At 38.0% G+C, this 14747-nt stretch overlaps 1 protein-coding gene across 1 annotated transcript; it reads right to left on the bottom strand.

Moving 5' to 3' along the window:
* Nucleotides 1-365: 365 nt before the first annotated feature.
* LOC306903877 (E3 ubiquitin/ISG15 ligase TRIM25-like) lies at nt 366-12857 on the bottom strand. The gene is made up of 12 exons (XM_079473417.1): nt 12300-12857; nt 12118-12213; nt 11230-11463; nt 10877-11033; nt 10719-10775; nt 10257-10430; nt 3084-3718; nt 2610-2705; nt 2299-2532; nt 1724-1880; nt 1294-1353; nt 366-1151 (listed from the first exon to the last, which is right to left on the bottom strand). Exons 1-12 carry the CDS (start codon nt 12786-12788, stop codon nt 616-618), a joined length of 2925 nt encoding a protein of 974 aa, XP_079329543.1. The 5' UTR covers nt 12789-12857; the 3' UTR covers nt 366-615.
* Nucleotides 12858-14747: the final 1890 nt, after the last annotated feature.

Here is a 14747-nt window from a genome sequence, read left to right as displayed (position 1 = left end):
AACAAAAGTTTTTTCTCCTCAATGTCAAAATAATTGAGGTGTCCAATCAAAAGAAGGCAGCGGGAGTTTACTGTGTACAAATGCAAGGCTTGTGTCGGCGCTTTAGATTTAACAGTGAAAGATGTAACTAAACGTTTAATATTTCCGATTCATATATGAGTTTGAACTGAGGGTAAATACAGTTGCCATTATAATTATGTTCTAAAGCTGGTTTTGTGTGGGGCATTACACAAAAAGTCTGTCACAACAGTGCTCCAAATCTGTTCTGGTTATTTGTTTTATTTGTGAAAATCAAATATCCTCAATATCTCCAGAATAACTTGCAAGAAACCGTTGCCCTGCTGTACTAAATTAAAAGCAAAGATCAGTTGGAACATTTTGATGTTTTTATTTGAACAAATGTACACGAGTAAATGTAAATGAATGTTTAAGTTGTCTTTCGGGAAAAATACACAAAACATTTTATTTAGTCTTTTACAAATTACATCGTAAAGTACAGAACAAAGTAAATGCTTAAATCCCATACAGTAACATTCTCTAAATGTTCAGCAGCAATATTGACTGAGAATGTGAATAAAAACATTAAAGACCCATTATTTGCAGTAGCTGTATCTTTTAATTTGTTAAAGCACATAGTTTGACTTTTGAGTTCATGCCTAACCCCAATCCCAGATAGAGAGGTTTAGTGAATGTGGTCTGGATTCTGTGGATGAGGGTCATTTTGTCAGAGACGCCGTAGAAAGACAAAACTCCTGCTTTGTGATCCACATACACTCCTATTCTAGAGCAGATAGACAGCACAGAGAGATTCGTCTCTTTTTTATTATGACAGAACGAAAATCTAGAAGGTGAACAGAAAAAACTCCAAGACTGATTATTATATCCAAACCTACACTCATCACCCATTCCCTTTCGACTAATGCTCTTATATGACAATGAAACCGACACGCCATAACTCCCCGTCAGTTCAATCTCACAGTAAGAGTGATCGCTCACACTCTCTTTACACAACACCTGCTTCCAACCATGAAATCTGTCCGGATGTTCAGGGTATTGATGGGTGGTGCCCGTGTCTGTAATCGCTCTGTTCCTTTCAGACAGACGCAGGTTTTTATTCACAGTGTTCTGATCCAGAGTGAAGTGACGGAAATCTGATGAGGAACAACAGAATATAACATGAGGTCCTGGGTGAAATGGAACACATTTCTGAGATTGATGACATGGTTGTTTATAATCCTCAAGTAATTTATGTTGCAAATTAAGTAATATTTCAATAGTAAATGCTGAACTTACATCTGAGATATTCCTCCCGGTTTTCATTTACAGGGCCCACAACTATCTGAATATTTTTCACTATGAAAACCAAAACACATCTGCAGATAAATATTCATGACAAGAAAAGTTTTATATTCTATGAATTAATTATTGTAGAGCTGTATGACATTGAAGAAAAATAATGAAATATGATTACCCTACTATACGAAATGAAAATATTTGAAAACTGCAAATTATATAATCAACATACATGTTTTAAATTCTTTCTGATCATCTTCCACACATCAGAGAACACAAACATTTGCATGCCAGTCTCTCTGCTATATGAACTTTGTTCACTACACATAACTTTTTGAGGTATTTATATATATATATAACCTATTGCAAACCATTGTGATATGCACATACATATGGACATTTGCTTTCAAATGATTGTTTGTGGATTTACCTGTTCCAGATATCACTTGAATTTCCTCACTGCAGAAAATCTGTATTTTGTCTCTGAGTTTATCAAGAGATTTCTCAACGTCATCAAAAGACAGAAAAGAACTGACAGTAATTCTGGGCAATTCAGAAGATCCCGAGACAGAAATAGATCTGCAACTCTATAGACACAAATAAAAGATGCAATTAGATTTACAGTCACAATGTGAGTTTCATTTCCTGGTCAGGACAATGGCCGAGTCATTAAGGTGCTTTTAAAGGGCGATATAGTGCGGAATCGTAAACAAAAGCTCTATTATTGTTTACAAGTTCATTTACATTTTACATTTATTCATTTGGCAGACCCTTTTATCCAAAGCGACTTACAAGTAGTTTTTTACAGTGTCACATTACTGCAGAGCAATCAGGGGTAAGGTGTCTTGCTCAAGGGCACTTCAGTCATGACCTGCTGACACTGAGATTAGAACCAGCAACCTTCTGATCACAACAAGCCCAACGCTCTAAGCATTAGGCCACAGCTGACCCCTGAGTTCACATCTCATTGTTTCCACAAAGCACCAACACAAGCAGCATTGTTACCTGGAGGAGCTGAATGTGATCATGAGTTTGTGAAAGTTGCTGGAGGTCCGCGTCTCTCCTCCTCAGATCTTCAATATCCTGCTTCAGTCGCTCTGAGAGTTCTTCAGCTCGACTCACTGCAGCCGTCTGCTGATCTCTGATCAGCTGTGTCACTTCGGAGCGGCGTATCTCCATGAATGACATCATCTCGGTAAAGATGCTCTCGTTCTTCTCCAGTGCGGTCTGTGCAGAGCGCTGTCACCACACAGAAAAATCACCATTACAATCCATTCACACTAGAGAAAACGTCTCAGACGTTCTTTTTTTCTCACCTGGTGAGACTCCACGGCATCTTCAAGCGTCTGAAGCTCCTGCTCTCTCTGTTGAATCATCTGCTTGCACTTCTTTAGCAGCTCTGCCAAATGACCCTGTTAAGAACAAAGCGGAGCGTTTGAAACTTTCATAAACAAAATCTAATCTAATATCATGCATTTACTAATACAGAAAATATATTGTGTAAAGTTCACTTAAAGTCATGTAGTGAAGACTAACTAAACCTAGACACACTCATTTTGTTGACAAAATCCCTGGAACATTAGTGAACTGGCACAATGGAAACAACAAAAGTAAAATAAAGTTATTGATTTCATCTGAAGCTAGAAAAATGACAGCCAGTAACATTATGGATGTTAGTATATAAATCAGACAATGCCCCAGCAAAAGTTGTGATCAAGAAATGGTCAAAAATTCAAGAAAGTAAAAAAACTGTACTACAACACTAGTGAAATTCAAGTTTAAGTCTGTACCTGCATCTTGGTCATTTCGGCTGCGGCTGGTACGGTGTCATGGTTTCTGTGTTTATCTGATACACACAATACACAGATACACTGCTTGTCAGTGCGACAGAAAACCTCCAGCAACTTCTTGTGTTGGTGGCAGATCATCTCCTGAAGTCGTCCAGTGGCATCAATCATTTTGTGCCCCTTTCCTTTGAAGACATTCTCATGTTGTTCAAGGTGATTTTCACAGTAGGAACTCAAACACACCAGACAAGACTTCACAGCGGTTTGTTGACTTTCAGTGCAGACGTCACACTCCACATCTACGTCATCTTGACTCACAACTTTCTTCAACTTCTGCACCATTTCTTCAAACACCACATTCTTAGATAAAGAGGGTCTTTGTGCAAAGGCCTTTCTGCACTGCGGGCATCTGTAAGCTCCTCTCTGTTCATCCTGATCCCAGTAGCATGAAATGCATGTCATACAGTAACTGTGTCCACACGGAATGGTCACAGGATTCTTCAGCAGATCCAGACAGACTGAACAGCTGAACTGCTCCTGAGCCCACGAAATACTGCCTTCTGCCATTTCACGAAGAATATCCACAAAGACCGAGACAACGGGCACTGTGCAGACTACTGAACATTTGTTATCTTTATATCAGTACTCTAGGGGATGTTTATCTCACTAACAGCATGTTTGTGAAACAGGTTCTTAAGTTGAGCGTTTCCGTTCATGTGTTACACATGTTGTTTAGGACTATGCCAAACACACACTAGGTGATTTGATGCTAATGTCAGGAACGAATGAAAAACATTTGACAAACATTCCGACAAAGATTGAAGTCCGAGCAATGCAGATCCTTACAAAACAGCCAGAGATTTCTCAGTTCATACGCATCTTCATTCTGTGCCATCCCATCAGGTTCTGCAGAAGCCATTGTCAAGAAAACAATCATAAATATGTGAGCTGTACAAGAAAACATTGACTATAAGCAAAACATAAACGGTTATGCAAGTGAAAACACAGGTCAAATATGAGACACACAATAAATTCCTATATGCGGTGTTAAATAAATAAGACAGTCAGTCACAGCCAGTGGTCTATTAAAACAGACATCACAAACACACAAGCAAGTGGCGTTCCAACTAAAATTTCAAAATGCAAGTTTGAACATCATCTGAATCTACACTTACCCCGAACATCAAAAAACGATCACTTATATAACTTTTTTTAATGTTGTCGATGATAGATCCATTATTTTATCCCAGCTGTCTATGAGTCAACTGTAAACTATTTCCTTTCCGAGTGACAAGATGTCACACTAGCACACTCAGACTAACCTGAGTATGCAAGGGTGTGACAGATTTACCTCTGTGCCAAAAAACTGACAAGAGTTAAGAAATGAAGGAAGTGAAGCGCCACCAAAACATATTGCGATTCTGTGTTCTATGCACAGCTCTTCCGTCGACTACGTAGGAAGTTCTGCTCGATCTATAATCACATTTGATCACAAAATCGTTTGAAAAGGCAACACTAAGCGAACATCACTATAAATACACGTTATTATCATGAAAATGCCTGAAAAGAACAGTGATAGAATATGAACACGGCCATTTCCTGGACCTGCGTCTAAATCGTTCTTCTTCTGTGTCCGATATTCGGAGTTCCCGCGCGAGAGCGCCCTCTGGCGTTCGGATGCTGCGGCACTCCACTGGAGACGGGGGTCACTGCAGGTCGGAGAAGTGGGCGTGCCGGAAGCTCTTTTCAATTGGTCGCGAACGCTTCCTGTTCCACATCAGCAACGTTTTCATATCGAACATTTCAAATATGAAACCAAAGCTGCTTCCCAATTCGCCTACTTATACTTCGCACTTAATGTCTGTACTATTTTGTAATGGAAAAGTATATATAGTTAAGTGCGTTGCAAAACAATATGCACGCACTGGGAAGCGGAAGAGGCCGTTGTTGCCTAGACAACATTGTGGCCATTAACTGTCACGCACACATCAAAATACAGATCTTCTTTCCTTTAAGGTGTTTATTCATTCATGATTTCGTATGTAATGTTTACTGTATACTTACATTTGTTCGTTAAGTGATGCGTCAGTTATAAAATTAATCAATGCAGTTGAGCGTCACTAAACTCCGCCTACTCGCGGTGAGTTGTGGGTAATATTAGCTGTTATTTTTTTGTATTGTTATTTATTGAACAAATATTCATATACAAACAATATGGCAATAATAACAGTTATTACCATTAAAACGTACAAAACGGGTGGAGGTACATAAAATACACACAAAAATAAAATGGAAAATTAAAAAAAATATGTATACAGGGCTAGGGATTTTCTTTTAAATCATATTCTTCTATTATTGCATTTTTCTTCTCAATCACTGTAAGGGCTTTTGTAAATTAAACAAATTCACCATGAAATGGACAGAACCTTGGTATTGCCTTTAGGTATTTTGATTTATGTACAAAGAATTTCCCAAGCATGAGGATATTGTCTTTATTATTTCCCATTAAAAGTCCATATATAATGTCCTTTGCTGTGAAGCCTTCGAGGTGAGGTATCTTTGGATAAAGCCAGTCATAAATATCAGAGCATCGTTTTGCACTTCGAAATTTCTACCGGAAGTAATGTGATACAGACATTTTGGTGTGATATACACCCACCTAAAGGATTATTAGGAACACCTGTTCAATTTCTCATTAATGCAATTATCTTATCAGCCAATCACATGGCAGTAGCTTCAATGCATTTAGGGGTGTGGTCCTGGTCAAGTGGTCGCTGACTGAACCACTCGTTACAACCGAGGTATGCAGCAAAGCATTTTTGAAGCCACATTCGTGGGCATCGTTTAAATGCCACGGCCTCCGTGAGCATTGTTTCCATGTCCATCCCTTTATGACCTTCCAGCAGGATAATGCACCATGTCACAAGGCTCGAATCATTTCAAATTGGTTTCTTGAACATGACAATGAGTTCACTGTACCCAATAGAGCATCTTTGGGATGTGGTGGAACGGGAGCTTCATGCCCTGGTTGTGCATCCCACAAATCTCCATCAACTGCAAGATGCTATCCTATCAATATGGGCCAACATTTCTAAAGAATGCTTTCAGCACCTTGTTGAATCAATGCCACGTAGAATTAAGGCAGTTCTGAAGGCGAAAGGGGTCAAACACAGTATTAGTATGGTGTTCCTAATAATCTTTTAGGTGAGGGTATATAAATGGGTTAACCAACAGTTGTCTTCATTCCCAACCTCTTTCTCTAATGACGACATAACATTTGGATTGAAATTGAAAAGCAAGTGTGATGAGCTCTGTACTCATACAATTGTATGTCTAGCTAAATTCTTCATCCACAAATGTAGAATTGTGAAATCATCTCCCAATTTTTTAAATGAATTTAAACTGTATATGAAATTTTTTACAAATTTGAAAGGTCCTAAAGCACAAAAAATATATGATACCCTAAAATACTTCCCAACTGAGGTTAATATTATTGGTTCTCCCCTGCCCACCCTTCAAGAACTGTATACATCCAGAGTGAGGAAAAGGCTAGGAAAATCACTCTGGATCCCTCACATCCAAGTTACCCCATCTTTGAACTTTTGCCATCTGGCCGGCGCTTCAGAGCCGCAAATATCAGGACAGTCAGGCACAAGAACAGTTTCTTCCCCCAGGCAATCTACCTCATGAACAGTTAAATGTTCCCCACTTATGCAATAAAAATGTGCAATATCCTTATATTTATTTGTTACCCCTCCATCCTAGTACATCCCTGCATCTACTCAATCCTATCCCATTATCATTTCTAACACAACTGTTTATACACTTATTTATTAGCCTATTTTTTGTCTGTGTGTTGTTGTCTCTGTGTACTGGAAGGTTATGTCACAAACAAATTCCTTGTATGTGCAAGCATACTTGGCAATAAAGCTCTTTCTGATTCTGAATAGCTGAACAATGACTGAATTCTCCACTCTGTCATGTTGAACATTTTTTTTCTCCTTCATAAATCATCTTTATTTTTGTAACTAAAACCACATATATATTTCCTGTTTGTATTAAGAGGTGCTCCCTCAGGCTATATCTTTTCTGTGTCCTTATTTTGAAGAAGCCGATGTTATGCAGCCATGTTTGTTTGTAAATCTTGATATTTTAAATTAAGAAAATAAAAATTTCTACCGGAAGTAGCAGACCATCCGGGAATCTTTGGAATACTATTTAGGACGGATAGTATGCGGATTGGGATGCAGCAATTGTCTTTTGTACATTTCGATTAAAAACGAAAACCATCGTATCAGATTACCTACCTACATGTATTTAAAGTTCAAATGGAAAGGAGCAGGATAACGTTGTTTTATTATCATGTGCGCTTTATTGTAAATGTAAAATGAAGGTACAGGGATTAACTGATATTTAAGGCACAGCTGATTTGGATGTCTCCAAAATAACACTTTCACGACCTGGTGTCGTGATACAACACAACTGTCATACAGTAAAAAGGCATTTCTACCGTACGATTTAGTACACACAGACTTATCTGATACCAATTTATTTAGTTTTTTGAAATTCACAAGTTTGCAAACTTTGCATTACACAGCTTTCCGTGACCTTCGTCCTGTTTAAAAGAAATGACGTATGTGTGTGGTTAACGCTAATTTATCTTTGTCCAATAAGAAACCTTTCGGCACGCCCATTTTCCGTCCTGCAGAGACCCCAACTTGATTCATTGAGGATACCGAATCCCACGCTATATCGCCCACCCTGCTGCCGAATGGGCTATTTGCACAAGATGGCGTCGGTTAGCTTTTGGGACGCCAGGTTCGGCAAATCCACTTCCGGTCGTATAGCCTAACACTATCGAGTTGTTTTGGCTCAGCAGTTTAAAGATGATCGCTGATATAATACTTTCTACTTTAAATCTAAAAAACAGCTTTGTTTGCTGGCCAAAATCCTTCTTTTCCAATTCAGTGTTGTAGTAGGACCGGAAATGTAGTCTGCCGACTCTGGCGTCCTAAAAGCTCACCGGTGCCATCTTGTGCAACTAGCGAATTAAACCAATGTAAAGCATAGGTAAAATACGCGCAAGCACTGTGCCAAATACAAACAATTGAACTATACCAGGGCCTTCACAAAGTCCGGACTCCGATCTGGAGGGAATTCGTTCCGGACTCGCCAAGTTCCAAACACACACACACAAACCAGTGTTGGGGATTGATCACGTAAAAAGCTTTTCTTTTGCTTTGAAAATAATTTCAAATTTGGGATAGAATTATTTTCTAATTTCCTGATAATTGGTGCAGCTGATGAGGAAGTGTTGTTCTGTCTCTATATGTCTCTTGGTCTATCTGAGAAAATAGAAGCACATTCAACCGACCGAACAAACCGGAGTCACTGTCACAGACTGCTGGACATATGAACATGGATGTAGTTTGTCTGTAAATATTTACATAGTTTAAAAACCCAGACGGACATTTGTGTTGCAATAAAAGTCACATTGAAGTAACAGAACATATGTAAATAAGAGCGGCTTTTTGCATCTTGTTGTATTAAATGCGGCTCTGTACGTAACAGGTAAGACTAGATGACGTCATGAATATGATGTTCAAAAACGATGTTTTTTCTGTGCATTCAAATTAATATCAATTAAACCGCAGTTGGGTTCTTTTGATTAGGTAATCATATAAAATACACAATAAAAACATGATTTAACGAGTTTTCCATATAAACTCTTCACATTTCTTAAATGTCTTATAACAGTTGCACCGGACCTTTGACGTTGACAAGAGTTCAGATTCGGACCTTTGAATGTAAACTTTGAGAACCCCTGAACTATACCATGATGTGGTTCAAGGACTTAAGTCAAGTCACGTAACCAAGTTCATTATTCTATTGCGTGGTCAGATTGACATTATAACATCACATTACACGCAAACATACCTCGCTTAAAACTTGCATGTGGCTGTCTGATATCCGGTCCTTCTTCTTCTTGTAACGTGTATTTCCGGTGGGTTGGGCAAGCCAACTCTTGGCGCATTACCGCCACCAACTGAACCGGAGTGTGAAGTGACACTGGGAAGGAATTTCCAACTGTCTATTATATAAATTAACACAATTCTTCAGAATTTTGGTTACATAATACTGGCACTTAAGACATATTTTCTGTGCCTTCTGTCTGTTACCTTGTTTCCTGAATCTGCCTCTCTTTGCAGCTCTAATGCAGTCAAATATGCTCAACTATACATAATCCAGAAGGATGTTTCCTGATTTTATGCAGATTGTTTTACAAGAATTTCATGACCTGAAAATAGTCAATGACAAAACTCCTTCAGGTTGAATTTAGAATTAAGGTAAATGGCAGATCTGGGATTTAATTGTGGGACACATTGTTCTGACACTCATTTTAATTTGACCTTTTTAAAAATGAATTATGATTAGTGTGCGTCTCACTATTGCCAGTGCTGGTGGGATGTGAAGTAGAAAAGCAGGAATGCAAAAAATAAAAAATGTCAATCAATCATTGTTCCGTTCATTTTTCAGACTTCTTGCACAGCAGGATTGTAGATGTTAACAGGTTTTAAATTTCCACTGCCGCCCCATACGGGTAAATGTAGGACAGACAAGACTTGGAACCAAAACGAATACCTTTGTGAAAAATGTGTTCACAACACAACACTGTGTAGCATTTATTTAGGTACATAAAAACATAAATGTATAATTTACATACGTTAACATCATCAATTTCCACACCACTACATTTTTGTAAACATGAAAAGACTTGATTCACAGTGTCAAAAATGATTCAGTGCATCTCTGTGTGTGTTTTCAAAGCACAAAGTTTGACTTTTGAGTTCATGCCTAACCCCAATCCCAGATAGAGAGGTTTAGTGAATGTGGTCTGGATTCTGTGGATGAGGGTCATTTTGTCAGAGACGCCGTAGAAAGACAAAACTCCTGCTTTGTGATCCACATACACTCCTATTCTAGAGCAGTTAGACAGCACAGAGAGATTTGTCTCTTTTTTATTATGACAGAACGAAAATCTGGAGGGAGAGCAGAACAATCTCCAGGACTGATTATTATATCCAAACCTACAGTCATCACCCATTCCCTTTCGACTAATGCTCTTATATGACAATGAAACCGACACACCATAACTCCCCGTCAGTTCAATCTCACAGTAAGAGTGATCGCTCACACTCTCTTTACACAACACCTGCTTCCAACCATGAAATCTGTCCGGATGTTCAGGGTATTGATGGGTGGTGCCCGTGTCTGTAATCGCTCTGTTCCTTTCAGACAGACGCAGGTTTTTATTCACAGTGTTCTGATCCAGAGTGAAGTGACGGAAATCTGATGAGGAACAACAGAATGTAACATGAGGATTGTTGTTTGTGTCTTAAAATTACATTTTATTCAAAGTGAATTACATTGATTTAACATTTTGTCAATAAGTGTAGTATCAACCAAGCTGTGTTTAAAAGCAGGACTAAAGCAAGGGAAATGATCAAAATAGAAGACACAGAAGTGTTGTTTTAGACGATGGAAAAGTTAGCCGTAGTCGAGAAATGCAGAACAGGTTTAATGCATAAATGTAAACTAAAGCTTAAGTTACATTTCCATCGGGGTGGTACTACTTACATTTGCAACATTCCTCCTGGCTTTCCTTTATCATACCAATGATCTGAATATCTCTCACTGTAAAAAGCAAAGAACATTCTCAGATTACTTCACAGGTCATGAGAAAAAGAACACCTTTGAACTTGAATGGATGAGCAAATGATTGTTTGTGGATTTACCTGTTCCAGATATCACTTGAATTTCCTCACTGCAGACATTCTGTATTTTGTCTCTGAGTTTATCAAGAGATTTCTCAACGTCATCAAAAGACAGAAAAGAACTGACAGTAATTCTGGGCAATTCAGAAGATCCCGAGACAGAAATAGATCTGCAACTCTATAGACACAAATAAAAGATGCAATTAGATTTACAGTCACAATGTGAGTTTCATTTCCTGGTCAGGACAATGACGAGTCATTAAGGTGCTATTAAAGGGCGTTATAGTGCGGAATCGTAAACAAAAGCTCTATTATTGTTAACAAGTTCACATCTCATTGTTTCCACAAAGCACCAACACAAGCAGCATTGTTACCTGGAGGAGCTGAATGTGATCATGAGTTTGTGAAAGTTGCTGGAGGTCCGCGTCTCTCCTCCTCAGATCTTCAATATCCTGCTTCAGTCGCTCTGAGAGTTCTTCAGCTCGACTCACTGCAGCCGTCTGCTGATCTCTGATCAGCTGTGTCACTTCGGAGCGGCGTATCTCCATGAATGACATCATCTCGGTAAAGATGCTCTCGTTCTTCTCCAGTGCGGTCTGTGCAGAGCGCTGTCACCACACAGAAAAATCACCATTAAAAAATAAGCCCGCTTCAAATTCATTTCATTAAGTAAAGTACATTTCAATTTGTTTTTAAAAATCATGTTTTTCATTGTGCCTTCCAAGTAATATAAAACAAACTGCAGTTGAGTTGTTTTGATTTAGTAATAATCACAAAAAGTATTACAACTAATACAACAAAAACACAATAATATAATAAAAACATAAAAAAACTAGTTATCTGTTTTTGCAAAAACACTTTTAAGTATGCCTTATGTAGTAAGTATACCCATATCAATGTAGTATAATTGTAAGTGTGCTACACTTGGGAGTAAATTTGTCCACTTTTTATTAAAAAAAATTAATTTTAGATTTTTTGCTGAATGTAGTAAACTGAGTACTTGAGCTCATGCTGAGTTCTATCATACATTTGTGTTATAAACTACTAGTTGTTACACTTGTAAATATGCTTTTCTGTTCAACTACAGCTTTCTCCAAGTGCACTTAACATCATGCTTATAGTTTACTATTTGCATGTTTAAATCTACTTACTTAAGGTATAATTGGAGTACATTTGGTTAATTGTTTTTAAAGGATACATAAATAAAGAAATGCGTAAGGGCAAGGCAGGAGGAAAGTCTCAGACGTTGTTTCTTTTCTCACCTTGTGAGACTCCACGGCATCTTTAAGCTTCTGATGCTCCTGCTCTCTCTGTTGGATCCTTTGCGTACATTTCTGTCTCATCTCTGCCAAATGACTCTGTTGAGAAACGACATTTTAAACCCACATTTTAATGGTACTTTTCAGAAAAGTTTGCAGAAACGTGTACATGTTACATTTCATACCAGAATTTTGGACGTTTTTGCGGTCTCGTGGATTTTGAGTTTGTCCAGATGAGTAGCAGTCGGATCAATCATTTTGTGCCCCTTTCCTTTGAAGACATTCTCATGTTGTTTAATGTGATTCTGACAATAGGAACTCAAACACGCCAGACAAGACCTAACAGCTTTTTGTTTCCTCTCAGTGCAGACATCACACTCCACATCACGATCTGCGCAGCGGGCAGACTCATCATCTTGCCTCACGATCTTCTTCAACTTCTGTACTATTTCTTCAAACACCACATTCTTAGATAAAGAGGGTCTTTGTGCAAAGGTCTTTCTGCACTGCGGGCATCTGTAAGCTCCTCTCTGTTCATCCTGATCCCAGTAGCATGAAATGCATGTCATACAGTAACTGTGTCCACACGGAATGGTCACAGGATTCTTCAGCAGATCCAGACAGACTGAACAGCTGAACTGCTCCTGAGCCCACGAAATACTGCCTTCTGCCATTTCACGAAGAATATCCACAAAGACCGAGACAACGGGCACTGTGCAGACTACTGAACATCATTCATCTCTGTACTGCAAGAGGTTTATATATCTAACTGCATACTTGTGAAACAGGTTCTTCTGGTATGGTCAGGCATTTATGTTCTGCACATACATTAGAAACAATGGGAGATGTGTAAAAAAACAATCCTGCTATTGTGAGCCCTGTGCAGGAAGGTTAATCCGTAGGCAGCATGTTGGAAGAAACATAAAATTATAATACAGTGCAGGTGACATTCCACATACAACCAACTGCCAGACAAACAGACACAGTTTTTATTCACAGGCCCAGTTTCACAGACAGGGATTAGTTTACACTGTAAAGTACTGGCAGAAAGTGACCAGTACATTTTCCTTCATTTTACGGACATTTACGTCATTGCTAAAATGTAATTTAATGCAGTGCAAAATGCTAAATACAGGTAAAACAACTGTAAAAATGAATACAGAAAATTCCTTTATATTATACAGTATATTGTGCCCTATCTTTAGGGATTTTCTTTAGAGTGTATATGTATGTGCTTTCCTGTATCTCAGTGGTAAGAGCATTGTGTTAACAACGCAAGGTTGTGTGTTGGACCCCAGGGGATTGCAGATACCTGTGTAAAATGTATAGGATAATGCAATGTAAGTCGCTTTGGATAAAAGCGTCTCCCAAATGCCTAAATGTAAATGTAAATGTAATTTAACTAAAAGTTAGTCAACGCTTACACACAAAAAAAATCTGTAAAAATACAGTGTTTTTACCTGTATTTATAATTTTGCACTGCATTAAATTGCATTTTTAGCATTAAACGAAATGTCCATAATGCGTGGACACCGAAGAGATGGTTTTTGATGCATAGATGGTGAAGTTAGGAGTTTGTCAGGTTAATGCAGAACAGGTTTGTGTTAAGTTTCACTTAAACATGAACAAAAACAATAAAGTTTCATTTCCATCAACTTACACCTACGACATTCCTACGTCACATTTACTGCAACAAAAATATTTGATATCTTTCACAATAGACTATGATGTAATCAACGCTGGTACAGACTCCTGATTTATTACAAAATACAACAAACATAATATTTAAAGCCGATTTAAAAAGTGAATCAATTGTCTTAATGATAAGATTTAAATCAATAAATCAATAAAAACTGAAACCAGAAGTGCTTCTGGACATTTGTGTTGACACCTTGCAAAGTGGTCTATAAAAACAAACGACATCTGCAGTTTATTTTCCATGTCATAAAGAACATTTACAAACACAATCCCTGACACATCACTCAAACATCCCTTGAGATTATGTTACATTTGCAAGAAGAACGTCTGCAGGAACAGACGCTTGCGTAACATTATATCTTGCTTAACGTAAGCAAGTTTGATGTGAATCCTTACTTCACAAAAACCAAAGGAATTGATGTTCCAGCACTGTATAGCTGAATGTGCTTTTGGTTTAATAAAAATTCTAAGTTTAAGATTATTAAATCTTTATCTGGGGGTGCAAATCGCAAACACACAACCGCCAGGTGTTTTTTAAAGTACATTGTACAGTATGTTTTAAATAAATGGCATTAAACTTTATGTTAATACTGTTTAGGTGGGAAGAAAACACTTTCACATGCTGTCGATCTTTCTGCCTGCCCTGAGTGCAACTATTTTAGCAAATATCATTTTACCTGTATAGCCTATAGGCCTGTCTCACGCTAAACGAAAAGATTTCACACAGCCGTGTGAACAGGTGTAAGGGTCACCATATCAAATACACTTTGGCGAAGGAGCAACGAAAAACCATATTATTCTCAAGACGTAACTTGCCCTTACATAAAAGTCCACTGTGTGAACCACCAGTGTTAAAGTTCCAGTGAAATAAAAAATTGCAATGCCTATTTTTTTATGAATTATTGCAGCGTTTATTGTAAATAGTTTATCAGTGT

The sequence above is a fragment of the Barbatula barbatula genome, assembly GCF_947034865.1.
Source record: "Barbatula barbatula genome assembly, chromosome: 14".
Taxonomy (NCBI): Eukaryota; Metazoa; Chordata; class Actinopteri; order Cypriniformes; family Nemacheilidae; genus Barbatula; species Barbatula barbatula.
The sequence above is the reverse complement of the archived record's forward strand: the minus strand, read 5'-3'. Positions and strand labels throughout refer to the sequence as shown.

Coding starts and splice junctions, on each gene's coding strand:
- LOC306903877 (XM_079473417.1), bottom strand. CDS start 12,788: ATGGCAGAAGGCAGTATTTCGTGGGCTCAGGAGCAGTTCAGCTGTTCA. Junction 3,719..10,256: donor TGTGAGCGATCACTCTTACT/GTGAGATTGAAC, acceptor TAGAGTACTGAT/ATAAAGATAACAAATGTTCA. Junction 1,152..1,293: donor CCGGGAGGAATATCTCAGAT/GTAAGTTCAGCA, acceptor GTTCCTCATCAG/ATTTCCGTCACTTCACTCTG.